The 25,955-nt window shown below is 45.1% G+C and overlaps 2 protein-coding genes across 4 annotated transcripts in view; one reads left to right on the forward strand and one right to left on the reverse strand.

The window, feature by feature from the left end:
- ZDHHC15 (zinc finger DHHC-type palmitoyltransferase 15) overlaps window positions 1-7,520 on the forward strand; it is a 24,752-nt gene extending 17,232 nt beyond the window's left edge. For both annotated transcript variants that reach the window (XM_054839050.1, XM_054839053.1), the window contains one exon: window positions 824-7,520. The gene's annotated coding sequence lies outside the window, so the exon portion shown is untranslated. The remainder of the gene's footprint in view (window positions 1-823) is intronic.
- Window positions 3,686-24,753, reverse strand: UPRT (uracil phosphoribosyltransferase homolog). Of its 2 annotated transcripts, XM_054839057.1 has the most exons (8): window positions 24,376-24,753; window positions 17,728-17,770; window positions 12,312-12,381; window positions 11,418-11,480; window positions 10,487-10,648; window positions 9,629-9,727; window positions 8,673-8,805; window positions 3,686-3,805 (listed from the first exon to the last, which is right to left on the reverse strand). In XM_054839057.1, the coding sequence occupies exons 1-7, from the start codon at window positions 24,663-24,665 to the stop codon at window positions 8,699-8,701; spliced, it is 834 nt and encodes a 277-aa protein (XP_054695032.1). In that variant the 5' UTR covers window positions 24,666-24,753; the 3' UTR covers window positions 3,686-3,805; window positions 8,673-8,698. The 2 variants fall into 2 exon arrangements, with proteins under 2 accessions (XP_054695032.1, XP_054695031.1); XM_054839056.1 differs by lacking the exon at window positions 3,686-3,805 and having other exon boundaries at window positions 8,383-8,805; window positions 24,376-24,752.
- Window positions 24,754-25,955: the final 1,202 nt, after the last annotated feature.

The raw sequence follows: 25,955 nt of genomic DNA on the forward strand, positions 1-25,955 counted from the left end.
ACAGACCCTCCAGTTCCTCCAGTAAATGTGGCAGGAACGACAACGACTCTTGCCGCTAACCTGTACAATTTCAAGACTGGAAGTCTGTTCAGTGATTCGTGAAAGGTGCGGGAAGGTGCAGAGACAGTCTGGAAACTGAAGTTGAGAACAGTCAAGTTGCAGTTAGGAATAAACGGAAGTAACTTGAAATGTCCACATCAGCTGTTACTCTCTTTTTTTTTTTTTTTCCACCCCACCCTGGAGAAACACGGGTACAACAACAGATGATATGGTTGATACGGAAGATGCCGCTATCAGAATATTCCCTGGTCTATAATCTGGTCTGGCTTTCCTGACGGTGGGGAGGTGTCCCGCATGGGTACTGTTGCAGTAAGCTGCAGGCTGTGCCGTCTTCAGTCTCTGTGAAACATTTTCAGAGTGGTGTGTAATTAGTTGACCTAGATTTGAGGAGTCTCATTTGCAGGAGGTGGTATAGTCAGATAAAATTTGCCCCTCTATTTTCTGTGGACACTGAATAACTGTACTGTATGGCAAAGCACTGTAATCCACAGCCTCGTTCTGCATGCAAATAGGCAACGCGAATAACAACGATTTTTATAAACGGTCTTCTCGCGTATTGTAGATGCGATTCCATTTTCTTCCACTGAGAAGAAAAACCCCAAAGTATTTTTTCTGTCGCTAGTCAGTGAGGACCGCATACTGCCGCTCTAGTGAGGCACTGAAAAACAGCATTTTCCCTGTGGTTCTGTCAAGATTGGACAGCCAGCTCTCGCTTGTCAGATCAGAGCTTATAGCTGCACATTTTTCTTTCTTTAAATTTCAGCTTCCCTCTCAGGAGTCAACATCCCTTCTCCTGGCATGGACTTTGGTTTTGAGAGGCAGAAAGCACGTGGATCTTCAAGATAAGAAAACATCATGAAGTATCGTCTGATTGGAATCTGCATTCTAGAGTGCTTCTCCAGAAATCCTGCTATCTAGATGTTTCAAGGCTTTATAAGTTTTAAGTTATGGAGTGAACAGAACAGTTTCATAGAGTGATTCTGGCCAATCTTCTTTGGCCTGCTCTCTTTATTTTATAAATAATATATATTTTTTATTCAAAATAGGTAAAAAGTATTGATGCGAGGGCATTTCCAAAGGCCTTTTCATTTTGCAAACATCAGGGACTCGAGTTCTTGAAATTCTTCCAAGCCATAATATTCTTGGGGATGGTATTTATTTTGAGACTGATTCTCCAACCTTCTCTGACAAGTGGCATTTTCTAATGTGTTTAAAGTTCTGAGTCAGTTCAACTCAGTGAGAGACAGACCCACTTAAATTTGGCACTAAATTGATAGTTGGATATAAGTGTTTTGAAAGAAAAAGTGCTGAACATGCATATATACATGTGCAGCTGTGTATGAAAATAAAATTCACATTGCCAATATCAAGATTCAAGAATATTGTGGCCATAGATTTGGGGTTTTTTTAAACATTTTTTAAGGAAGGTGGAATTGTCTTTGAGTTACAGTGTCCTTTAAGCCCAATCCTATTTGCAGAGACGTAAAATGCAAAAGGAAACTTTAGACAGTACCATTTGCATTAATTCCTAGGGCTAAAATGACCAACTTTGCCTGGTAATTAGAGTATTATCAACTCATTCCTGGATTGGTGTTTGATGGAAATTTGTGTGTGTGTGGAGTCAGAAAGGAAGATGGAAATTCGAAATACGTGAGTTGGAAACGTGCACTGAAAATTTAGCTCCAACAGCAGCGTTTGGGGATTGTGCTCCACAAAGGTGGTTTTAGTCCCATAATGTTGAAGAGATAATTGATGTATTGAATTACTTCAACCTTCTTCCTAAGGGTTTTCAGCACTAAGAGGCAATCAGGTTTTACCTTTATTTTGCTCCATTTGCAGTCAAAGGAATGTATCACTGTTTTTATTCTGTGGATGGGAACTGAGAATTTGCTGGCAGGATTATATGCATTTTTTCTAGACCTGAGTGGTTTTTTATCTGCATGATTCAGACCTGGCAACTCCACAACTCATGTTTGAATTAGGTGCATGCTTAAAGTTTTGGTATACTGCCTTTCAGGTAATTTGTTACCATTTTCTATCCCAGTTTTGTGTTTATCAGCCCGTTTGTGTTCACAGTGACTACAGAAGCAGTTGTGCATGTCACGAGAAATTACCTGATAAGTATCTGTTTGGTGACAATACTAAATCCTTTTTTCCTCTGTTTACTCTGGTTTAAACTGTGCCCTGCGGACAGGTATTTTGTACAGCAGCCTCTGTAGTTTGGTGTGGAGCGAGCAGTGACCTGAGTTGGTAGGACAGGGTGGGGTGTCCCAGGCGTAGCGTAGGCTGCACGCTCTGCTCTTCAGAGCCGTACCGAGCAGTGTTCCTGCTTCGACCGCTTCAACCACGTCTGTTGGGTGGTTCTGTCAGCAGACGGCTGCCGAGTGCTGAAACTATTTTTCCTATCAATCTAATCCTGCATTTCTAATGTAGATCTCGTGGTGGGCCTTAAGCTGCGTGTAAGATGGCAGGAGAATTAATCACCTCATTTCTGGCGAAATGTGTTCTGGAGAGGGATCTTGGGAGGAAGATGGCAGCTAAAGACAATAGGAAATGTATAGGAATTTAGCACCAACGGAGGTGCTGTCTGTGCCTTTTGAAACTCTAAATTCCTTGTCTGTAAGAACAGGGAGATGATTTGGTGACTTTGTTTCATTCTGCCAGTTGAAGTGTATTTTTAAGACGGGAGGATCAGAGCTGTGTCTGAAGCTGTGTGGATTTGCAGGAGTTTTCTGAGCAGGTTCTTGTGTCCTTGCTGGATTTGGTTCTGTTTACAACCACATCATCTCTCAGGGTCGTTTCTCTGCCCAGCGGCAGCAGCAGAAGCTGCCGAAAAGATCTGCAGGCAGTATCCCTGCCTGCTGCCTGCCTGCAGCACTGTTCATTAGGTAGTACATAAAATCAATTTTTGTCTTCTAATTATTACTAAGGCAGATGTCTTTGTGATAACACGGCTATCCAGCTCAGGTTTAGAAACAGTTTTCAAGGTTTCCAAGTAACTTACTCCTATTCAGTAACTTTTCCTGTAATTAGTTGTGGCCGGTTTTTCCCTTTCCTTAAAAGCAGCTCGGCCTCACACACTCGGTTATAAGAAACTCTTGTCCAGGCAGAAGCAATAACTAGTTGGACAGCTTCAGCACCACTTCAAATCACTAGTCCCACGTCAGATTTCTGACAGCTGGCGCGTGCACGGTCTGTGCTGCGTTCCAGTGCCGCAGAACAGCCGGGCAGGTTCCTCGGCGCCCCGGGGATTGAAGCCGAGCGCAGAAAGCTGCAGGGAAAGGTGGGTGTCCGGGAATGCAGCGTCCGTGGGGCGTTTGCCGGAGACGTGACGCGTCTGCGTTCTTCAAGGCAGCGAGTAAATGAAGAGTCGGATCCCTGGGGGGAAACGTAGCGTTTCTCAAAATACTGCTGCCGAGGTCTTTTTGCTCGGTGCGTTCTTGCAGCTGATGCCACAAACCTAATTGCAGATGGCCTCCTAATGGAATACGGTTTTTCCAATGAGTATTTTTGGCCTTTAAAAAGGCCGTTAACTAGAGATCCGGGCAGCGTAAAAACAGTCATTTTGACTGCACCCCCTGCGACCTGTGGTTTTAAACTGGGCTCCTATTTACTTTTTTTGCCTTTGCTTCTGAGAGGAAGTTGCATAGAAAGAACGTGATCGACGCAGGATGCGTAAGGTTCTGTCGCGTGTTCTAGGTAAATGCACTGGAAAACAAACTCCTCAGGCTGTCTGTAGTCACTGCTGCAGGTAACAAAAGAGGTGGAGTATTCAGCCGAGCGCGTGGTACTTTTTTTAGCGTGCAAATGGCTCTTTAAGGCGTACACCCGCTACATCTCCTTTGTTTTCCACCCCTGTAACCCTCACACAGAGGCTCTCCCCCACATCCCCACTAAGGGCTGTGCAATCAAACCTCTCCCCCACCTCACCCGCCCCTCCCAAACAGCCGGAGCCCTCGTCCCAGTGCTCCAGGCACAGGGCTCGTCCCTCCAAGTCTCGCTCATACCAACACCAGGAGCATCTCTGACAAGTGTCGAACACAGCCATGGTGGTGTGAGCTTAAATTGGGGCACAGAAGTGGGAGTTCAGCCCAGGTGCAGCATGGTGTTACCTTTTGTTTGTATCTCAGCATTTCCCGTCCTTGTGTGAGGGAGGGCTTTCTCTGCTGTGAGGAACTTTCCAAGTGAGTGTCACTGTGTGAAAGTTGGATTTTACTGTGATACCTGCCACTGTCTCATCCCTGTACTCCTAAATCAATGCTCCAAAGTAACTGACCACTAACAACCACCCCCTCCCCTCCCATTTATGTTCAGGTACACTGTACTCTTTTAAAGAGAAAACATCATATTGATGTTTCTGTGGATAGCATTGTGGTAGGTCCTGTCCTTGGCCAGCGAGTCCTGTCCAAGGAATCGGGACTTCTGTAAGCCTTGCTGTGCTGCAATTTTGTTTTGTGTTGCTGAATTGGCACAGTATGTTTTGGGAGTAGAATAAGGTTATATTCCGTTAAACGGGAAGCAGTACTGTATGTTTTGAGTAGGCTGTACCTAGTGCCTGTAGTGTACGGTCATTGACAAGGGGAAGCTTCCTAATAGCACTATGGCAACGAATGTTTACTTCCTGGAGCAAACCAGAAATGTGATTCAGCAAAATCTCTACTAGCTGTAGTTTTTTAATTCTGTATGCTGGGGTGGACTGAAAGCACAACTTAGTATTACCAAACCTGATGCATAAAGTCTGTACCATAATATGAATGTAAAGTGTCAGGGGAGGGGAAAAAAAAAATAAATTACGTTTTCTTCCCCAAAGTTAGATCCAAGAATGATGGGCTAAGATGTGTTTAGGGACCCATTGCCTCCCACGTAGCTGTTACATCAGCAGAACAGATTTACTCTTTGCATAGCTGCTCATTCACAGAAGTGTTGAATTAGCAGGGTAAGGAGGCGCTGTTGACCTTGTTTATTAAGCCAGAATGAATTAACTCAAAGGGTCACGTTTCCATTTCAGTGACTCCTGTGGTACAAATTTTTTGAAATGGATCCATAGTACTTGAACATACCTTGATTTTATTGGGGTTTTTTTTCCAATTCTGTCAGCTTCTCTTTTGTTACAGAATGCTTGCAAATATCAACTCGTTCTGAAACCATCGGTTAAAGCATTTGCATGGCAGAGTGGCTTTTTTCATTGAAAGTCTGTCAAACAGCTCGGAGTGACAAGCCGAGGAATGTTGTGGCATTACCACGTACTCTTCTTGCTTCACGCGTTATTTCCTTTTCTGGTAATTAACACTGAGATCATACCCACTGGTATGCACTTTTATTCTCCTTGTCCTTTTTCCATCTCCCTTTGAGAGTCTTTCCTCTTCCTCCTGAATAGTTAAAATATTACCAGCTTTCAACTGGTTGTGCTGGTTTTTTGGATACTGTGAGCAGGTGTCATTTTAAGCAGTTGTGCCATGTATTTTATTTGTAACTAATGTTAATATTTGTCAGGTATCAGTTTGTGATTCTCATCATTCAGGCTCGGCTTGCGTTGCTCAGCGCAGTGGGATCCAACCTCCTGTATTGCTTTGCTCTCCTCCCTAAAAATCTTATTTCTTCATTTTCTAGCTTCAGTTTGGAATGACAACCTTGTGAAAGGAAATGTCAGTTTACTTTTCAGAGGAGCCCGTAAGCTGGTTATGCTTTCATGCTGCTTAAAATACTTTTTTTTTTTTCCTGTTTGAAGTTTTAATTATTTACAGCAGCATTTGTAAAACTTTAGTGGATAATAGCCACTGTTAAAAAAACAAAATAGAAAAGTTAAGGAGGGGAAAAAAACCCCCCACCCAGAAAGACTCACCAAAAAGGACAAAGGGATCATCTTTGCCTCTTACTCCAGTTGTGCTTGAAAAGAAATGCCTGCCTGCACTGTGCTAGTATCAAACAGCTTGTGCCACGTGCAGGTGTTTACCTGGAGGCTGTTTCAGTACTTACTGTCCTGAACTTTTCTGGAGCTCCAGCTTGGGCTAAACCCTGCAGGGAGCCCACACGAACTCCTGTCCTCCCCGTCTCCTTTCTAACCAGGAAGGCGCATGCTGCACCTTCTCAGATCAGCACTTCCCTTTATAAGAGAAATGAAAATCCAGTGGATTCCTGAACGTGTTGGTGTATTTTTTTTTTCTTTTTCCTGCCTTTTTCTGGAGGACCCAGGAGCCTCTAGGACTTGTAGGAGAGAGAAGTCTCTCCTATGGGCACCTGGCATCCTGATGAGGTAATGAACCATCCTGGTGAGATAATGAGCTGCCTGGGCTGGTGCAGAGGTGCCTCCCCCAAGGAGGAGGTACCATTTTTATGAGGAAGAGCTTGAGCAGGGAAGGTAGGTGGAACCTGTTGTGCTGAGTTAACTCCCTGCATCAGGCTGCTGCTTCTGCAGTAACTGCATGAACGTGTCACTTCCTGCTGTACTCACTGAGCGACGGCTGCTCCAGAGTAATCCCAAATTGCATTGTTGGAGCAGGGAACTTGTAACAGCTTCACTTTTGCTGGTGACTTACACAATAGAAACGGTCATGTTATTGTCTAAATTATTCTGGTTTTCGTCTCAAAGAGACTTATGAAAACGGGTCCCTCAAAGACAAAACTTAAAGTCTCAGGATCAGATAATCGCAGACCCAGCCCTATGTTCGAATCCAGCATCAGGAGTTTTTTACCTGGCTTCAGACTAAAGCCAGTGGTTTTCAGCAGAGTTCTGTCTGGGCAGGAACACTCGCCCCGGGCAGAACGCTAACTGCAAGGGCCATTCTGGGGTCGGAAGGCTCTGTTTGGGAGCCAACACACTTACTACCTCTGGCTGGGTCAGAAAATGCCGCAGCGCAACGCCCTTTTCCTGTCGGGGAAGGCTGGCTTAGAGGGCACTGTGCCGGTAACTGCTAAATCATTGGAAACAGAAACAGCAAAGTCACTGTATTGATTTGTTATTACATTCAGCTGCTCTTGAGATCACCGGTACGGCCTGCTGGTGGTGTCTGTAAGTACAATCGCGTACAATCAAGGCTGTTCCGTTCAGCCACGGACATGCTGCTCGGAGCTGCTGTTTAATACCGATGTCTCACCCCGTAATGGAATAGGAAGGAAATGTTTTCCAGTGAATGTCACGAACCCTCTGCTGACAACATTTGGGATTTTAGTCAGGTTCAGGAGTTTAATGCTGCTGCCAGCATCAAGGCTTTTGATATCAAATGGGTTTTTACAAAAGCTTTGGATACTCGTTTTTACTGTCCGACAAATCTTCTGTCTTTATTATGAATGCTTTGTGTACGTTTCGCTAGCATTTTCCAAGTGTTTGTATGGTTTCTACAGCTGAATATCCTGTACGTTCTGTTTTGTCATTTTCTATTATGGTTTCTACTAGAAAGCCTGTGCGGTTTGCACTGTTCTGCAGGTGAGAACTGCATTAAAACCATTTTTGGCTAATTTATTATACTTGTGAATGGTTATTTCCTATGACTTAGCCTATGCTCAGGGAAAACCTTCTCTGGAAGCCTTACACAAATTTAATTAATTGAAATTACTGCTTGGAGTGGGGAAGGTTCTTTATCGACGTCAAAAAGAGTCAGGAAATGCTGCCCATGTCTTATGAGGTGTTGAGGGGCAGCCCAGGCTTTCGCGTTCCGCTCAGCTGAGGAGAGGGATGAAGCACACCACTTGCGGTGACATTCTGTAATCCTGCATGCTTTAAAATGTGGATATATTGAAAAAGTAATAATGGACTATATTGTCTTTATATATAAATTTTCCCAAAGTTACAGTAAGGTAAGATACTGGTAAGTATCTTAATATTATACTAGTAAGTATCTTAGTATTACTTACTAGTAAGATGAGTGTTGGATATTGTGTATTTGGCGCCAGGGCATTTAAAGCCAAAGAAAGAACCTGGCTGCAGACTTACGTTAAATCTGAATCGATACAATTCCTGCATTGAGTATTTTGAACACCTGTGAGGGCCACATTGGGCTTTTCATCCCTGTTGCTCCATGAACAGAGCTAGAACTTGGGTTTGACTTTTTACCACAGCTTTCCTTCCTTCAAAACGGTTTGTGCAGCAAGACAACAGTGCGTGTTTTAAGATTTGAAAATCATCTGTACAGAGCAAAATTCAGGAGTTGTGTCTGTAGTTCTTGGCCACCAGCCAAAGACTGAAAATTCTGCCAAAAATTCAGCGGGTGCTAAGTATGACATCACGTTCCAGGTGCACCCGTTGCTTTGGAAGCATTGGGAGTGGCTGTACCAGCTGACGTGGAGCAACATAAACATTACCCCTAGGAATGAAGTACGTGCCTTGGTGATGTAGTTGGTTTATTTTGCTTTTGCAAGCAGCCACAAGACAGGCTAGAGAAGAATAAATAAGTTAAAGCAGAGAGTGTAGCAGTTTATACAGCCCCAGCACCGAGATGCTGGGCCCTGTGATGACAGAGTGCTTTGTGACTGAACCCCACTCAGTGTTCAGGCAGTAACTGGCCAGAACTAATCTAAGTCAAGTATTTGCCCCTTTGGCCAAAAAGATTTTGAAACGTGCCCTCAACCGACTCAACAATAATAAAATGTAGGAAAAAAACCTCGTGACGTCATACAGTCATATCTGTTTGTTCCGAGTATGTCAGTCTGTTCCAAAATACTTCTGTCCAAAGTGTGTTGGTGCAACAGGATGAACTTCTGTGGTTAAAATGGTGATCTCTGGGAATTCCTGGATGATGGATTTGGCACCTTTGGAGAGAGGGCAAAGGCAATGATGACTACAGCCCTGCAGCTGCATTTCAGCACCACATCTTAAATCAGGATTAGCAGAATTCCTTAAATCAGCCTCTGTTCTTCCTCCGCTTCGTGTTACTGCCTTAGCTGACTGTCTATGAGGAAGAACTTTCTGAATTTAGCAGATTGCTTTTTGGGGTTTTCTTACTTGGATTTTTCTTTCCTTTACCACACATGTATACTCCCAATCTAATCACCAAAGCGGTTACAGACTGCCAGGAACAACTCGCTGCAGTTCAGATGACTTCCTAGTTACCTCTGCCACGGCCAATTTTTAAAACAATGCGCAAGATCCATTTTCCTGCGTCATGGAACCAGATGTCCCAAGTTTTAATGTGCAGGCAGGACAGTTCTGTAGCTTCATTCACCTCAGGCCCTTACAGAACGGGTGTTCTTTTGGCGGCAGACAAACCCAACGCCATCCATGGGCTGCTACAGCCTGGAGCAACAGCAGGACTGGTGTTGCTATCTGAGCCGCGTCAGCCTTTTGTGTCCCCAGCAGCACTGCACATTCCTGCCTTCGGGAACATTTTACCATTTGCAGTTTTGCCATTAGGTGTAAGAGGCCTTTTCCTCTCTGCTAGCCCACACCAAACATGTCGCTGTCCACTCTCGGTTTTCCCATTCAGAAAAAAAAATAAAAAAGAAACACCTCTCTCACAAGCAAAGCGATGCTGCTATCGTCATTTGCAAAGGAACAGCTCTTCGCTGGCTGAAGCGCGTGACTGATATAACTCTTCCCCATTAAATGTACCTGCGCTCGCTCTTCTCAACTTACCGTGAGGTGTGGAGAATAGGCTTAGCAGGATAATGACACTTGGTTGTACACCGTGTTCTACAAGAACTTTGACAGCCTCGATGACAGTATTACCAGTACCTAAAAGGGGAAAAAGTGAGAATTTTTGGGTTTGGGTTCCCCCCCTGCCCCCGGCTGAAGAACTTGTCCTAGCCCATCCAAGAATATCCATGTTAACACTGAATGATGATACTGCCCTTTCCCTCTGGAAAACTGTCACCTCTGCAGGTAGGAATTGTAGAAAACTTTGGTCTGATGAAGAAACTTCCTCTCTGCTCTGAAACAGCCAGCTCTGGCAGGTTTTAAGCACTGAAGCTGGTGGATTTTATTAAAGCCCTGAGGTAAGAAAGCTTGTCTAAAATAGTAAAATGGCAATTAAGAGCTCCACGTGTAGAACCAGAATTAGATCTTGGACTGGAAAAGTTACTTCATCCTGACAAACTCCTTACTTCACTTACCAGATTTTTCTTTTTTTTTTTTTGGTAGTATTAACTGTATTTAATTTTGAAATAATTCTAGGATTATAATATTAATCCAAAAATGTCTTTTAAAAGCATGAGAAAAATACTGTTTGAGTCTTTTCTCATGGCAAAATTAAAACAATTAAATTTCTGTCAAGTCTTAATGCTTCAGCCTTTCTCACAGATTCAAATGTGCCCAAATGATTTGCTCTGCATTCATGCTGGTGCAGGCTGACTCCTATGGATTCTGGCACAGCCTGATAAATTCCCTACTAGGTCACCTAAATCAAGGAAAAAAACCTAATCAAAGCCCCCCAAATTAGGATTTTTTCCTTTAAATCCAGCGCACGAACCGTACATAATGATGAAAGACACTTACTTAGTATTGGGTACATAAGAAGAACTTTTCTCCTGTAAATGTCTGGTGGGAACTTAGCGTAGTACACTTTTGCTCTTTGAGTCTCCTCGTCGCTCTGTATCAGGATTTTTCCTATGCGGATTGATCGACAGCAGTCTCGTAGACCTTGTTCCATTGCCTCTCCTCCAAGCGAGCACCAAAAAAACCAACAGCAAATTGTTACACGCGAAGAACCGGCACAATTGCGAGATGCTACAATTACACAGACAGCCCCAATACTGTATTGGTGAAGAGTTCTGAACAGGAGATTCCCCCCCCCTCAGTTCTAAGTGTTAGAAACACTTGGAGCTCTTTTCCTTTTTCCTCTCTTTAGACAGAAAAACACGTCTGCTCGGTGTTAATTTAGCTCCTGGGTACGAGCGTTCCCACACGCCAGTGCTAAGCTCTCAAAGGCGAGAGCTGGAAACGTCACCACCAACGTACGGGGTTTGGAGAACGTCTCTGAGCTCTGCCCAGAGACACCACGGTGCAAAAGGCAGGAGAAGGGCAGGAAGCCGCGGCGCCACTGGATTTTACATCACAGCTACAACGGTTTCCGCAGCAGTGGGCAGAACAGCAGAGACTCTACCACTGCTGGGCATGGTTTGTTGGGAGACCTGTCTCTGAGCAGAAGTCGTTAGCGGCAGACGAGGATGGACAGTTGGCCTGGCCTCTCTCAGCTGCTGGAGGAGAGGCCAGGTGAAATCTGTTGCAGCTATTTGTCTCCTAAAAAGTTTCTGAAACATATTACTTGGCATTCTGTGATCAAGGATACCTAAGAGAGAATAACACCTGGCAGCTTTGGGTAGAACTTTGCTGAAGAGAAGTGTTGTTGCACGTTTTTGAAAGGAAGTTGCTTACAGGTTTCCAAAAGGTTTAACTTGTGCTCATTCAACAACCAGAAACTGCCTACCACTTCTCATTATGCTGACTCCGCAGTTTCCCTTCTCAAATTTGACTCCTTCATACTTGTGTCCTGTGGGAGGAAAGAACTGGATGTCAGTGGCAGTGATTGCTCCCTTCTGCCTGTCTCAGTGCCCCTCTGGGGATGCTGGTTTTAGTGACCTTGCTGTGAATGGAACCGAGATCTGCTGGATACCCAGGGCACAAGAGTGAGCTCACCTCTCAAGAGGTGGCATGAACCCACCTGCGCACCATCCCCTGCCGCCCTCGGACAAGCAACGGACACACGGCCAAAACCTTAATTGGTAAAGAACTTGTGCTTTTTTTACCTTTAAAAGTCGTGTCAGAAAAGTGGCACAGAAGTGATCCTTTCCAAGTATGTGTTTTATAACTTGGGTATTCTGTGATTATTTTAAATGAAGGATGCTATGCAAAATAAGCCTGGAGAAGAGAAGGCTCCAGGGAGACCTTAGAGCACCTTCCAGTCCCTGCAGGGGCTACAGGAAAGCTGGAGAGGGACTGGTGACAAGGGCAGGGAGTGACAGGACAAGGGGGAATGGCCTTAAGCTGAAGGAGGGGAGATTGAGATGAGATCTGAGGAAGAAATTCTTCCCTGTGAGGGTGCTGAGGCCCTGGGACAGGTTGCCCAGAGAAGCTGTGGCTGCCCCTGGCTCCCTGGCAGTGTTCAAGGCCAGGTTGGATGGGGCTTTGGGCAACCTGGGCTGGTGGAGGGTGTCCCTGCCCATGGCAGGGGTGGCACTGGATGGGCTTCGAGGTCCTTCCAACCCAAACCAGTCTGTGGTTCTATATGTTTCTATGATTCTTGTAACAGTTCCATATTTTTGTGTATTAGTTAAGCTTCCACTTCCAGTCCTACGTAGGGGAAGCATAATTTCCTGCATACCTGTTGGAGTGGTCACGGTACATTCTGTGTATGGCAGTTGATTCAGTCCCTCCTCAACCACAAGTCTGATCTGTAGAACCAAAGAGATCAGTCAGCTTAAAGGGATTTGTTATCTATGGAGATAAGATACTAAACGTTAGTAGTTTTTACAAGTACTAGGTGAACACCTAACAGCCTGAAGGGTCTAGAAGAGTCTCTTTAATAGTAGTTAGGGACTATTTAGAGACCTTTTTGGGGCGATGCCTATGTTTTCTCCACAGATCAAATGAAGACATTACAAAACAAAATTAGGGGAAGGAGGGGGTTCACTGGCAATCATAAAACTGACTTTTATATCTGGCAGGCATGGGCATCACAGACAAATTTTTCTCAACAAATGAGTGAAGCACCAATGCAACTTCATTTTCCTGACAAAATACCAGTGAGAAAAAGGGAAAATTCACCCTCTCTCAGTTCCCCATCAGCTAGGTTCTGAGGTCTATTTTCACATCTGTATTTCTGTGACAAAACTGCACTGGGGCTGCCAGAACAGCCACAGGAGCTGCAGCAACGCAAATGCACCGCGAAGGGCCCAAAGGTAAGTCAGAAGATCTTAGAAATCTCTTTACCACCTTCTTCTTCTTCTGGCACCTGCCAGCTGTGGTTATTAGGGGATGCTCAGCCAAACACCTGCGTTTTTATGCACTACAGATGGTCCTGTTCAGCAGAGATGCCTTCACTGGAGGTGCAGCTTGTAAGCCACACAAGAGTGGCCAGAAAACCTCCCGCTCTCCCCTGGTGCGGGCCCTGCAGCTGTACCCCCAGGCAAATTTACCTTAATGCTTTCATCTGAACCCAGAATGATTGCCCATGAAAAGATGCTCTGGGTATTAAAGATGTAAAAATTCTCTCTGCTAGTGAGCCAAAGATTCACAGGCTGGAACTGCTCGAGGAAAGCTACTGACAAGCCAAAGATGAAACCTGTTAAGCAAAAGTCACTGAAAACTACTGACAAGCCAAAGATGAAACCTGTTAAGCAAAAGTCACCGAATAACAGCAGAAATGACGTGCTTGCTCCTGGGACTGAGTAAGTAGATGGCTCACTGCAGACATTTCTTATTTCAGAAACAGGCCAGAGCAGACTGGAAGGTTTTTCCTGTTCCTCCATTCTGCCCTAGTCCCTCGCACACAGGCAGCCTCTACTGGGAATTAGAAACAGTCTCTTAAATTTACAATCCCTCTTTGAAGATATTTTTAGTAATTTTAGTATGACAATTTTTTCCTGGAGTTCCATATTCAGAGGTGGTGGTCGGATCAAATCAGTGAAGGGCTCCCTGGGTGCAATTCACATATAACGGGAGCAAAAGACAAAAAACAATTCACGGGGTTATATTTCCACTGCAGCAAAACTGCATATGGGAAGCGGGTCCTTCTGAATTCAGTCCCCTTTGTGCTTGGTGGCTCCAGGGACCATATGTAGAGAAGCCAGCTCTACTACCTTCCTCCTCCTCCTCTTCCTCTGTCATCTCTACAAGGAGGGTTTTTGTCTCAGTCTTTTGACTCAGTCACTTTAATCCTGAGACTGAAGGCAGTCTGTTCTTCTACTGAAAGACACATCTTCTCGCATAAACAAGCCAAGAAATCCTTCATTTAATTTATGTTTCTGGGACATTTGTAAACTTTGTTATTATTATTATTATTTTAAAGTTATTTCACCAAAAAACCCCAACCTATGAGCCAGGTTTGGAAGAAATGCTTTTTTCATAATGCTGTCATGTTGACAGGGTTAGCATCATTCCACATTATCTGCCAAAAGTTTAGAGTAAACCAGAAGGTCTGCAGTCAAATCATCTCCTTGGTTTTACTACACGTATCAATGTTTTATACAGAGGCAGAGAAGGATTCTTCTGTAAACTTACCGTGTTGATAAAACATTTATTTTTGCACTATGCTTTCTGCTGTCCCCATGCTCAGGGATTATAATTTCCACCTCTTTTCTCTCTGGCACGGAGAAGCAGCAGCCCTGCTCCTCTCCCAGAGAGGTGGAAGCTAAACCAGGTATTATTATGGCCCCACATGAAGCAGGCGAGTAGAGCTTTGGTCCTAAGGTAGAAGAGTTTGACCAGAAATTAAACCCATGAATTAAAGTTATCAATAACAAAAAATCAAGTCTATTTTTAATTGGGAAAAATAAAAAAGCTAAGAGGGATGTTAAATTCTAGCAGGCCTAGAGGCTTACAGAGTTAAGCTGAAGTTTTAGATTAAGCATTTAATGCTGATATACAAACTTAAATGTTAGTGTGTTCATTTATTACAATTCCATGTTTAAGATTTACCCCACAGCCTTTGCAGTTAGCAAGGGGAAACACTGTTTGCTTGGAACCTCCATTAGTAAAGAAGTTAGAACTGTTAGCAAAAACAACAGTTAGAGGTCCAAAGAGTTTTAGCTAACTACCACATAAACAGTTCAAGAATATGAAAATGTTAATGAAATCTACCTTTTCTCAGCCAATTAAGCACATGAATAAAGTCTCCTTACCACACTCAAATACCACTGAAGAAATCAGGTTTGACCAGTTCCTCAGAGAACAGAGAAATTTGGAGATAAGCAACTATAGAGAGCAGGCTGACAGTGTGCTCCTTTAGAAGAGGTGTAATCACTAAATAAGGAAATCAGCTGGGTGCAGTCAGAGGTGGTGCTGCTCTGACCAGACAAAATGGAAAAATGGGAACCCTTTCAGAGCCACCCCAAACAGTATCTGTCATCCTCAGCATGTTACAACCCTTCCTCCTGCCTGCAACTGGGAAAAAGGTAAAGCATTTAAATGCCAAGGACCCAGAATTTAAATCAATTCTGGAGTGACCATTGTTTTCTTCCCCTATTTGTGGGAAGACAGTTGTCTAACTGTATTTTCTGTGATAGCCATGCATCACCTAATTTCCAAGACCACAGTAATTCCTAGGGGGATCCTCTAGCCCATGATGTTGTAGCTTTACTTGGAAGCTGAAGGGAAAGCAGAGTAGTGGGGCTGTCAGCCATACCTGTATCTATACAGCTTGCTGCACCTCAGGATTTCAAACTGCTTGTAAAGGATGCGTTACCACCCCTGAGAGAGAGGTAGGTGGGCAGAAAGGTGAAGTGACCTGTTCAGGGTTACACAGGCGGTTGATGGTGGGGCTGAGAAATTCATTAATTCCTTAACCTCAGACCTCCAGTCAAACCACAAAATCTACCTTCTGCTAAAAACCGCCACTGTTCTTCTGCATCATCCACTTATGTGTGAAACAAACTGCCAGAAGAAAAACCTGTACCAGCAGAAACTCATCAGCTTTTAGAATCCTTCCTTCAGACTTCTTCATATGGTGACCTTACGAGATGCTGTCACTAACAACTACCAAGCTGTAAGCTTATCTTCATTCTCATTTGCTCTCTGCAACAAGATGTATTTTGTTACCCCTACAATCCTATGCATATGTTTCTTCTCTTCATGTATTGCACCTCGCCATTAAGCTCTGTTTGCTAACTGGGTGGAAAACACATCAAGTCTTAACAATGTTTGCACTCCACCAAGTTTAGTAGAGACTACGTCCCACATGAAACTGTAACTGTTCTTCGCCACACCTACAAATAACATACAGAAAATGAGAGTCCTATATACTGTTTTGCATAAAATTCCTCCTACAGAATGGAAAACAGACTAGGAAACATCCGCATGACAAGCAAACAGGTGTTTCTGTGAAGAGCAGGTCTCTGTCTGTATGAGTGCTGGCCAGCCCAGAGGAGATGCTGGTACAAGGGCCTGAACTGAACTCACTGCCTGGAAGCTGCGGTTTCTAGCAATGAGGGGGAAAAAAATCAGTGCTTCCATCAGAATGGCACAGGACCTCCAAGTAAAGTGAGCTGGTACGTGGGACAGGTCCTTTGCACTGATTAATGACAGTAAGGACCAGTAAAGAGTGTTAAGGGTTTTTCTGTCAGAATTAGAATAGCTATTATCTCTTTTTTTTTTTTTTTTAATACAGATTAGGAATATAGTGCTTCTCTTTAATTCAAAGAAGTTGGCAGGAATAACTACTCCTTAAAGGGTGTAGCATGATGGGAACCTAATACAAGGTAAAACCTTCCTGTGAAAGGAGTACTGGTGGGGAAGGGGCCCGACCCCTGCACCGGAGAACTCTAGCCTGTCAATGTGTGGGATTGCTGCTGTTGATCTCTGTTGGCTTCCTGAATCTTATTTGCACAGTTAAGCAGGTGAAGAACCTGAAACCACAGAACCCAGAAGAACCACAGGTAGTTGAGCTAGTCTTTCATAGGTGGTGGGTGTTTCCTGGGCTGTTCCTACTCATCCAGTGAACTGTAAAGAGCACGTGTCTATTTAAATAGTATCTGCTGAGAACTGCTGGCCCGGAACAAAGTTGGGGCTGCGACTTTCTGCTTGTCCGTCATGAAGTACTATTGGCAAAGGCGGCACTCCAGCCAGTTATTTAATGACGAGTTATGAGTGATGGGATTTGTCAGCTTGGGCCTTTACTGTTCTTGGTGAATGGGAATGCAAGAAACATCCTTAAGAAGGGAAAAGCAGGGAGGAAAGTGGAATAGCTGCAAAGATAAAAAGCACTGCAGTCGCAATCTTAGGTTGTGGTCATAGCTAAGCCCTGAGCAAGCCTGGATCAGGCATGGATTAAGATTGGGCTCATCACAGGAAGCCTGCCTGCTGTAGCAAATGGTGCTGGTAATTGCATGGTCTCTGGTCTCACCTTTGCTAGAGGGAGAAAGACAGACTTTCCTTGTTAACGAATATCATTTGCAAACAGCAAACACCATCATGAATACAAGGAAGTATATGTGTGGGTGTGAGTGTTGTAGTTTTCTTTAAGCATGTAATTTAAATGCGATAAATGTTGCATTCCCACCAGTCTTTGTTCTGACTTACTAAAATGTGTGAAAACTTCAAATTGCTTTGTTCCTGCTAGTAACTACCACATGGCTAAAAACAAATTCCCAGCGTGGATGCACCCAGAGCTACTAATCTAATACACAACAAGTGCCAGGAGGCACTTCTGCATGCAAGCAATTGCTAACATCTAGACTGTACGAAATCATTCAGCTCTGTTCACCAGATCTAAAGCACTGTTTCAAAGTAAAACTGAATTATCTCTAGCCTCTGTGCATCTGGTTTCGAACAGTATTCTCTTATTACTACTGCTGTCTGTCCTGAAGTAGCTATGTTTGGTAATAACATGGTTTCTGGAACCCTGTGAGATGAAAGCAGTCCATAACAGAGAACAGAAGTCCCTATACAGAAAGTTGCTGTCAAACAGCAATTTCCTTTGTGTAGAAAAGTTGTTCCCACACCACCATTATTCTAGCCTGAAAGACCCATTTTATGGAAGAGTTACAAAGTACAATACCAAGAAGAAGAAATTCTTCACCTACCAGACGATCAGCAGAAAATACGAAGTCTCCTCTACTGGATTTCCTGAAAAAGGTAATAATTTCTATTTTAAATTGGGGAATAATTTTCAGAACACTGCTTAAATACAATATTAATTCAAAGGACAATATACTCTAAAGGTAGTTCAGAGAAAAGTCTCCTACAATATGCAATATTTATCCCACAGAGATTCTGCTTCATGGGTTTCCTTCTTGATGGTGAAGATTGAAATGCAGTGAGCTAATGCGGGGGGTTTGCCTCTTACTACTGGCAACATGGCTGCACTGTACAAGCAGCAATTAAAGCATGAAAACATAAGGATGATATTCTGTAGGTTTTCCATTGTACTACCACTCCAGCTCAGTTCCAGAACACCTCACAAGCTCAGATGTGCACCAACCTGGTATGTTCCCTACAGCTCTGAACGAGAGAGCTTTGCTCCACCTGTTCTTAAGACAATCAGAAACCATGGGACAATGATAATGCAGATCCCAAGCCCTGAGACTGAGTTAGCACACCTGATAAGGATATATATCATATCTTATCTGGAATTCCTTCATAGTGTGACTAGACTAGTGAACTTGGGACTAAAATGAGCAGGGATTAACAAGTATTCCCATGAAAACACCTCTCTGCCATCTTAATAGCTTGGGTGCAACTGTTTGCTCACGCAACCGCATGGCTTTTGGCCCCTTTGGAAGACAGAATAAGCTCACGTCCTCCTGCTACAATACTGTGTAAGTGTGCCATGTTAAAAGCCTGAATTTTAAAAGCCGATTTTAACACCTTGCTTCCCATGCCAAGACCAACTCTCACTACCAAGAGTAGGACAAATTTCCAGTTAAGGAGCCAACACTTACAGTAGGCTAGTCTTAAAAACACTCAGGCAAAGCAGCATCAACAGGTACGTTTTAGTGAAATTTTCTATTCATCACAGCAGGCATACTCCTCTCTCATTCTCAAACCACGATACTCTGGATGTCTCCTTAAATACCACAGAGTTTTGCATTTCATCTCCAAGATTCTGCAACATCTTATGCTTACATGAGTGAAAGGCAGGAGGTTTGTCTGCTTTGTTCCTGGGCAACTGGTAACTTAGCCACACTAAAAAAAAAGGACTTTTAAAAAGAGTGTCAGCCTAATCTAATTTCTTTCCTTGTGCTAATAACGCATTATTAAAAACACTGTTTGTTTTTTGTTTTTCCTTCTTTCTGGTAATGACAGGATATTCATAACGTTCTGCTACTTTGACCTTAACCAGAAAGGCAACACTAAACAAAATTTTAAAAAAAAAAATTTTTTTTAAATCACAAAACCACAAAAAAACCCCAAAACCCTACAATCATACAAACTGATTTTATTAAGATTTTTGAAGGGATTCGTACTTCCATCTGTGGTGTGTATAAATATTTTTTTAAAAAGGGAAGTAGCAAAGTGTGTAGATAGCACATCTAAGTTCTTCCATTCTATGGCATTTCAGAAAATTTCATGAACGGGTGGTAAGACAAACTGAACAATGTCAAGACTGCGGTTTTGACTGCAAAGCAATACATGTTTAGAGTGAATACTGTGAGTTATTAATACAGATTACTAGGCTTTAAATTAACTACTCTGTCCTTGCAGAGAGAGAGAGAGATGTTTTTATGCACAGTTCACTAACACTCCTAGTCAGTTATGCCTCTTTTTTGAGGGAAGGAGGACAACGGAAGACAATGGTGCGTAAAAATGAGAGTAATACTGAAAATGACAGACCTCTTGTACACCAGCAGCTGGAAAGCTGTGACCAGATTTCAAGCCCCGCATCATATGAGAATTGCTAGGGGCCAGAAAAAAAGGCTTATGTGAAAACACCGGTAACTGTTCACCTTAAATACCAGATAGAAGTATAGATAGTAATGATCGATGGCAGACTAGAAATTTTTTTAGCTTCTTAATCAGGTAACAAGACAACATCTAAGAAAAATGAGGCATTAAAACCTGACTTGTAGCACACAGTTAACAACACGAACATTGTGTTAATCAATATAAATTAGTTTCATTGTGTTTCTGAAGGTATGGAAGCGTGGCTGATGTACAACTAAAGTCACATGCGTGCCTTAAGAGGTGAGAAGAAATGTTTTTTGGGAATGTACCGTAATACAAGCTAACTGCAGGGTTTCTTCCTGCTTTAGCACTTGGTACTAGTTACAACCACTGACACGGCTGTAGGCTACACGGGTTGTGGTCTGACGCACTTTGGTGATTCCTGTTTCTCTAGTTACCTTACAGAAGAACTTCTTGACAGACACCCAGGGTACTGTCAAGGCAAGACTTGCAAAAAGCCGCTTCTCTAAACAGAATTTGTAAAAGGCCTTTATAAGAAAAGGCACTGGACGAACTGCTGCCATTCAGGAGAGATGATGTAGCTGGGAAACAGGACCGTGTTCTACCTGCAGCGCTTCAGTACTTCATGTACTTCGGTAGTTAATTTTTTTCAGTGCCTGGGCTAAGGGGGTGGTATGTGAAAGGGATCCCACCCTTCTTGCCTGCAGAAGTCATCTTTACTCATCACAGGTGAGTTACACACTCCTGAATCACCCTACTCTGTATAGCAGCTAGGGCCGCGTGTCCTACCGCTTTACTGTCTTCATTTCTACACTGTTCACTTGGTTCCCTAGGGAATAAGAAGCCTTAGCAGAACACAACAGAATGATCTCATGTAACAGACACAATAACCATTAAATACCTACATTTAAATCATGTCTATTGTTAAATCAGGAATTAAACTGACACTACCAATCTGAGCTAATGAATTTGCTTCTACAGAAACCAGAGCTCTACATTACGAATTGCTGCACCACTCATTTCAGCTTCCAGATCCCTGGTTCTAATCTGTGCAGGCCAGAAATCACTTTGAGATCATACCCTCCTCAGAAAGAAGCTGTAACTGTTTGCTCTCAAACGTTCAATACTTAAATGTATCAGTTCACATCCCATTAGAGGACTCAAAATTCATATCCAATACACAGTGTAAAAGGCATCTACCCACCCACTAAGTATTCACTAGGCAGAAAAGTGAACAAGCCTGAGGAAAAACGAGCAAGCCCATGCACATCTGAGGAGAGCTATTGATCTCCGCGAATCTGGCACACAGACCTAGTTCTTGTTAGCTTTAATTAAACAAAAGAAATACGTGGCCATTTTAGTCTATCGGATGGCCATTACTGATTCAGCCATCTGTCTCTGAGCCCACCACAGGACATGATGACCAGCCACATGAAGGTGGGTTTTCTTTTACAAACTGGACAGTTATTCCAATTGAAAGGCTGTGATTTCTTTCTCTGAATCCTCTCAGGAACAAGGAAAGAGCTTTCCACTTTTCTGGAATATTATGGACAAAATAGAGTCCCTGACATCTGCTGCATCTGGCCTGACCATCCTTAGCTCCATGTAAGCACGCCCGATTCTAACTTGCATTGCACTTCACAGTAACAGTCCTACTTTGACTGGTTTTTTCCCTACTTTTGTTCTGTTTCTCTCCCCCCAACAGCTTGCCTTTTAATTTTTGCCCTTTTCAGGTGATGGCTGTACCTGGAACATCCATCTTCTACAGCATTAAGTAACGCAAATATCCTCCTTGAGTTAAGGCAGCTCTGGTGTTACCTGTTCTTTTTTTTAATCCAGAAAGATAGATTAAGTGATAGGTATCCAACTGCCCTGTGGATGACACAGCTTTTCCCTCTTCCCCGAGTGGTGTATGTGAACATACATACCCTTTTGTCAGTTTAAATCGGATTTTTTTGACCAGTAGCTCCTCTTAGCTGTATAGCAGCTTATTCACAAATACAATACTTCTTCTGAGGAGTTTCTTTTCGCACTTGGTTAGAATGCTAGTGGTCATAGAGTCATCTTAAGGCAGATTACACCTTCCGAGGGAAAGGTTACTGCAACAGTTTCTAACAAGTGCGTAAGAAACCCTCTCACCCTTGCCACTGAGCACGTTTTAGCATCTTTCTGAATGACACACACTAAAATAGGCCAGTCCAAGGTCTCTTATTTACTGAGATGCAGCTGGCTTTCTGGAACAGAATGTAAAAATGTTTCCCTACTGTCCTTACATACAAAGCTTGCACTTGCCATTCTGAGCAGGCTGTTGTCCAGTTTTCGTCACTGGCTGGGAAGGGAGCTTGGAAGCAACAGTTACATCTCCACTGCCAGGGCGGTGTCACACTCAGAATAAAGCACAGTTTGCTATCACTGCAGCTGTTATGAGTAATTCATTACTTACAAGTCTTATTCTATACTTCCCCTTACCAAAGTCTTGTGCAATGAAGCTGATGCAACTCTAAAAAAATCTCGTCAAAGTTAAAATATCAGCTGCTGGCTTCTGGATAAGCTCACTCTAACCAAAAACTTTAAACATATTTGCAAGAGTTCAAACCTACTTAGAACAAAATAATAATTAAAAAACCTAGCTGGGTACAGTAACCACATTGCTAGTATTCGCCTAGATATCAAAACCATATGCTATTTCCTCTTCATTAACCTCAAAATCTTTTAAAGGCCATCGCCAAGCCTAGTTTGGATTTCCTCTCTCCCTCTCAGCCCACTTAAAACTTCCCTTTCTGCTCTGCAGGGGAGCTGCCAGGCACTCTCACCTGCAGAGATCTTTTCTGTGGTCTTGCCACAATTGCCCTCCTTACATCGAGATCTCTGTGTGCTCCTGCCTGCCATGAAAATGTTTTTCCACAATGCTTTGAAGATTTAAAAAAAAAAAAATAGTTTAAGGTAACACGGCTCATGTAAGCAAATAAAATTAACATAGGTATTGTCTTTGAGAGATGATGATTAGTTTTGCATAAAAATTAGTGTTATTAGCTACAAAGTTAAGGACTCAAGAACCAGGAAATAACAAAATATAGACTATGCAGATGGACAGATATGAAACAAGGGGAAGAACCATGTCTGTACTGTGGGTTAGTTATTGCAGACGTTAGAAAGCCAACGTGATGCAGGAAAAAAACGTTTTATTCAGAACTTGATCACACTATTGATAAACTTGATTTCACACCTCTGTCTGCTGGTGGTTCTTGCATCACAGCAGGCAAATTGTGCTTTTCATAGATGGCCACTACTTATGTTTGTCATATGTTGCATGCTAAATTTAATATCGAATCAAAGATACGTATGTGATCAGTGGGAGGTATGCTTTCAACATCTGAGATGGTATAATCAAACATTCAGTATTAAGTATCTCACACTGGATGTTCAGCAGTGGGGCACAATTTTGCACAGATTTCTGCACTTCAGCTTAAGATTTGTAAAACTGGAGTAACACCTTCGTGTCTCACAAGGTACAGTGCCAGCAAAGACTCTTGGTGACACAAAGTGACAACAATGGAAAATAATGCCCTCAAAAAGGGCAGTCTCCTTTGCAGGTAACGTGCCCTAAGTAAGCAAACTGTTCTCCCCTTGTCTGCCTCCCTCCTTAACACTGTCTCTCTCCCCCATTCCTCCCAGCCCACCATGGTCTAGTCTCTATGCTATCTCCAGCTTATTGTTCCTAAACTATTCTTTTTGCCTAATTTCTTCCAGTCCCTGCTCTTCAAACATCTGATTCCAGTTCATTTCAGCTAGTCCCACTTTTCTTCAATCTTTGTCTTGTTTCTAGCTCTCTCAGCCTGCCCTTGTGATCTGTTTTCTTCTGGCCATCCTTGTCCCAACATCCTTAACACCCTCCCCAACTAATACAGACTGCAAAGACTTGGCCTTTACATTTTCCTTAACGAGACAGTCCCAATCTTCAGCAAACCTGTGCGATTTCCCTGCCATTTATTCCGAAACCTAGCACCTATCCCTTGCCAACCTTTAAGTCCAGTCTGTGCTCCTATACTCGCGTTATCTTAATCCACCCCATCCTGTGTACAGTGCAAGATATCGGGACAGCGGTAACGAGACCCAGCTCCTGCCGGGGCACGACAGTGTGACAATAAGCTACAGCTTCCTTTCTCAAGGGTTTTATACTCCCTTTGGACGATGATGATGATGATGATGTGGCAAGCAAGCTCTGAGCTGTCCACGGTGTGGAGGTACATAAATACCTCACATCAGGAAGCGTAAAAATCTGGAAGAGGTTTTAAAAGCCGCCGAATTAATAACGTCTTTGTCCCCGACGGCGCCGAGGCGGAGCTGGCTATGGAACCCCCCCGGGAACGCTGAGGCGAGGGCCGGGCACCTTCCCCACGCTGCCCTCCGGCCTCCGTCACCAGAAATGGCTGCACCGCGGCGGCGCTGGCGCAGAGCCCCGAAGCGCGGGCGGTAAGCCCGGCAGGCACGGGAGCACGCCCCGCCGACAGGCCCGCTGCTCCCCGCTCCCCGCCCCGAGCTCGGCCACCGGCCTCGGCGGGGTCCGCCTGACAGGACGCCGCGCCGGGAGCCCACGGGCAGCGTCCGCCGCCGCATCCCTCAGGAGGCTGCGCCGAGCACGGGAGCCGGCACCGGGGGCCGGCCGACAGCGGGCTCGGCGGACCGCGGCTCCCTGAGGGAAGGGGGGACCGGCGGGCCGCTATCCCCCCTCAGCGCCCCCCCGCCCCGCCCCGGCTCCTCCTCAGGCCACGCTCGCCGGCGCCGCGCGGCCTCCCCGGTCGCTGCCCGCCCCGCCGCCCGCTCACTTGTCCCTGATGATCGTCTGGAGCTCCCGGAGCTGGTCGTTCATCGGCAGCAGCTTCAGCTGCGGCCCGATCGGCGGCGCGTCGCCCTCGCCAGCGGGAAGCGGTGGAGCCACCGCCGCGACCCCATTGCTGCTGCTGCTGCTGTCCGGGCTGGGGCAGCCGCTGTCCTCTCCGGGCTCCGCAAAGCGGATCAGCCGGGACACGCCGGTCGCTGTCGTCGTCGCCGCCGCCGGCTGCTCGTCCTGCGGCCGCGGGCCGAGCCGCTGGTTCTGGCAGGGCATCGCCTCCATGCGCTGGGGCGCGCCCCGCCCCCCCGCCGGCCCTTGCCGCCACGCGCCGCGCCGGGCCCGCTTGCGCCGCCGCAGGGGGGGACGGGGCGGGGGGGGAGCGCGCCGGTCCGCCCTCGTTCGATTGGCTGCCGGCGCCGCCACTCAAAGCCGCGGCGGGAGCGCAGGCACGGGAGGCGGGGTGTCCGTCCCGGTGCGGTGCAGGGTTGTCCCGCCGCCTTCGCGCCCTTCGCGCTTTTCTCGTGAGCCGCTCTGTGGAGGCGCCTCGGGGCCGGTGGGCGCCAGCGGCCTGACGGGGTCTGCCGCCAGTCTGCGGTCCGCCGCGGCAGCCTCGGCCTCCTGCCTTCCCTCCGCCTTTCCGGCAGGTTTTCCTGCCGCCGCCGCGACCTCGCTGCTGCCACCTGTACTGGGGCTGCCGTCGGTCTCGTCGCCGGGATCACCGAAGCGGATCAGCCGGGATCCGCCGGTGGCTGCTTGTCCCGCGGCTGGTTCTGGCAGAGCATCGCCCCCACGGGCCGGGCCCGCCGACCGTTGCCGCCATGTTACAAAGAACATGACTACCACAAAGAGGAGGAAAAGGACATGAAATTGGGAACGTCCATGAGTCAGCTCACTCTGGAAAGAAAAGCAACACAGAACAAGTGATGAGAACAAATAAAAGGTGGAAATTCTTCGTTCCCAGAGAGAAGAAAGACATCCTCTAAAACTCCCAATTTGGAGCTCTCAAGCTTGTATACTTGTATAAAAGTCACACCTTACTATAAAAAGCAAGAAGAGACCGAGAAATGACCTGGTTCGTTTCCCTTCCTGTAGCCAAAGCAGAGTAGTGCAGGGGTTTGCTATTCATTCTTCGTATGTGACAGAGCCAGTACAATCACAATTCCCGCCTGGCACAGAATCGTGCCCTATGCCCACAGGGAAATCAGCAGGCACCAGCTCTTGAAGCTCCATTCACAGGCTGCTGAGTGTCCTGGGCATATATGAAAATTCTGCACCTTTTACAACAGAAGGCGTGCCAAGACAACCTGGCCTCCGTAGCTAGAGCAATCAGACAGCGTTAGAACTGAGCACAGAGGGTTAGGGAAAGCTTAAAAGCCAAGCGGGACCTTACAAGCAGAAGAAAGACGTATTTCCTCCTGCAGCAGCAGTCAAGTGCCAGAGGTCCTCATCCACAGTTCATCCCCAGGTGTATGGATGTGGGGACCTCCAAGTGAAAAAATGACTCCTCAGCCTCTGCGCACCCCAGGTATGCAGCCACGGAGCTCAACTCTCTGTGCCTTTCTTAGCGTAAGA

The sequence above is a fragment of the Grus americana genome, chromosome 12 (assembly GCF_028858705.1).
Source record: "Grus americana isolate bGruAme1 chromosome 12, bGruAme1.mat, whole genome shotgun sequence".
Classification (NCBI taxonomy): Eukaryota; Metazoa; Chordata; class Aves; order Gruiformes; family Gruidae; genus Grus; species Grus americana.